The sequence below is a fragment of the Salminus brasiliensis genome, chromosome 3 (genome assembly GCF_030463535.1).
Source record: "Salminus brasiliensis chromosome 3, fSalBra1.hap2, whole genome shotgun sequence".
NCBI lineage: Eukaryota > Metazoa > Chordata > Actinopteri > Characiformes > Bryconidae > Salminus > Salminus brasiliensis.
This window is the reverse complement of record NC_132880.1, coordinates 2,230,051-2,232,638: the sequence shown is the minus strand read 5'-3', so window position 1 is coordinate 2,232,638 and position 2,588 is coordinate 2,230,051. Positions and strand designations below refer to the sequence as shown.

The following is a 2,588-nucleotide window of genomic DNA, read 5'->3' as shown; positions in this document are numbered from 1 at the left end:
TTTATTATAATAAAATGTTTTCATATCTGGGTTTATTCATGACTTTATTTATTATTATTATTATTAATATTATTTAACATTCTTATTATCATCTTACTATCACATAATTAGCTAGGTCAGGGCTTTACGTTATGTAAATCAGTGGTAAAGGCTGAATAGAAAGTGCCCTGTGCGCATTATTATGCCCACTTCTTTTGGGGGAGCCTCGCAGCCTCGCAGCCTCGCAGCCTCTCGGCCTCTTCACGCCCAGGGGGCTTGTTTACAGTCCCAGTAGTTCCCGGCAATAGCGTCATAGCGCGTCACCGGCGGGGGCGTGGCCGCCTGTCACTGAGAGCGTTCATCCAATCAAAGCAGTTCCTCGCCCTGCGCTCGGAGTCCTGGGGTATAAAAGGGAAAGTGGCGGCCAGGATACGAATCCATACAACACAACAGCGGACTGAGTAAAGTCCCGGGCCAGCTGCTGGTTTCACTCGCCTGACTTTAAGCCCCAGCTCTTCTTCTGCACAGGCTGAAGTTTGTTTTTAAGGGAGAGGATTTTTGGAGACGCTTTGAGGAGTGTTTCATCTGAACCTTCTCCTCCTGCTGTGCTTTTATTTTGAAATCCGGACGTTTCTGCTGTACCTGCCGCTGAAGGAGCACCAACTTTATTTGTATTATTATTATTAATTATTTTTATTATTATTATTATTATTTTTAAGGACGTTTTAAGACCCTCGGTCGCTGTCAGGACCGTTTCCCAGCAAGCAGGTAACCAGCAGCTAGTGTTTATTAACGAATGTCCACAAAAATGGAGCAGCCGTTTTACCACGACGACTCTTTCCTGCTGGGCTACGGCCACTCGGACGCCGCGCTGCACGACTACAAGCTCCAGAAGCAGGCGATGGGCCTGAGCCTGGCCGAGCCGTACCGGAGCCTCAAGGCTGAGCAGCAGTATCCTGCAGGCGTGAGCTCGGACGCCGCGTCCCTCAAGCTCGCCTCGCCCGAGCTGGAGCGGCTCATCATCCAGAACAGCAACGGCGTGATCACCAGCCCGACCCCGGGCCAGTACCTCTACGGCCGGGGCATCACCGACGAGCAGGAGGGCTTCGCGGAGGGCTTCGTGAAGGCGCTGGACGAGCTGCACAAGATGCACCAGCACCCCCCGCCCAACGTGTCGATTGGTGCCGGGGGCGTGACGACATGCTCGGCTTCGGCCGCTGCTGCTGCCGCCGCTGCTGCTGCCGCTGCTGCCTCCGTCTTCGGCTCCTCCCTGCAGCCCGAGCCGCCTATCTACACCACGCTGAACGCGTACTGCCCCACGCCTAGCCTCTCCACCCCCTCCTCCGCCTCTTCCTCCGCCTCCTCCGCGTATCCCTCCGCCACCATTAGCTACCTACCGCCACACGTCCAGCACCAGCACCACCACCAGCACCACCACCAGCAGCAGCAGCAGCACCAGCACCACCAGCAGCAGGCGCCAGCGGAAGCGACGTCAGCGCACGCCTTCCAGAACCTTCTACCGGGGGCGACGGGGGTCCACCCGCACCGCTTCTCGGCTCTCAAGGAGGAACCGCAGACCGTGCCGGAGATGCACACCACCACCAGCAGCGAGCACAGCTCGCCGCCCATGTCGCCCATCGACCTGGAGAGCCAGGAGCGCATCAAGGCGGAGCGGAAGCGCCTCCGGAACCGCCTGGCGGCCACCAAGTGCCGGCGGCGAAAGCTGGAGCGCATCGCCCGGCTCGAGGACCGCGTCAAGGTCCTCAAGTCGGACAACGCGGGGCTGTCGAGCACTGCGTCCGTGCTCCGCGAGCAGGTGGCCCAGCTCAAGCAGAAAGTGCTCAGACACGTCAGCAGCGGCTGTCAGCTCATGCTGACCAGCAAGATGGAGGCGTTTTGAAGATGCGCGAGCTCCACACTGAAGAAAACGTCACGACAAATAGACACACAAAACACTGGACATTTCGTTGTCTGTGGCATCCCGAATGGCACTGGGACGATTTTTTAAAAAAAGTATTCTACTGACGTGCAGGGACTTTTATGAGCGAAATGAATGGTACTTCCTGTTGCCGCGAGCCGTGAAAGCCGTGAAACACGGAGCGAGCTGCAGCCCCAGAGGCGAGGACGCACGGCCGCTCGGGGACTGTGTGAACAGGCCAGTAGCCTACTCCATGTCGATAACACACTTTCTGGTATCAAAGGGAGACGTTTTGGGTGTTCGTAGCCTTTATATGTAAATGCATCTGATTATTGTCATGCAATACAGCATTCCTCTTAAATGTGTAAATTATTTTTTTTGTGTCAGTCAGGTTGATCCTGACTCATGTTAACAAATGTCATATGTTTACACTTTTTTATTTGTGCGCTGTTTTATTTAAGTAAAAAAATTGAAATCGAAGCGAGTGTTTTTCTATTTCTTCGTCCCTGTAAACAACTTCCGGCGTTACGTAACTAGGCCGCGTCTCAAACGGAGGCTACGCGCTCTATACGTAGCTAGTGCACTACAGCGTTACGTAGGAAGATAGCGGCTTCTACGTGCACGCAGTGCTGTCACAGCATAACAACATTTATAGGACCACAAGGATTATTTAACACGATTTGGCGCTGTA

The 2,588-nt window shown here is 54.2% G+C and overlaps 1 protein-coding gene across 1 annotated transcript; it reads left to right on the top strand.

Annotated features, from left to right (window-relative positions):
* The first annotated feature begins 406 nt into the window (after positions 1 to 406).
* On the top strand, positions 407 to 2,377 carry junbb (JunB proto-oncogene, AP-1 transcription factor subunit b). Its single transcript, XM_072675146.1, has one exon. It carries the CDS (start codon positions 776 to 778, stop codon positions 1,877 to 1,879), a length of 1,104 nt encoding a protein of 367 aa, XP_072531247.1. The 5' UTR covers positions 407 to 775; the 3' UTR covers positions 1,880 to 2,377.
* The last annotated feature ends 211 nt before the right edge of the window (positions 2,378 to 2,588 follow it).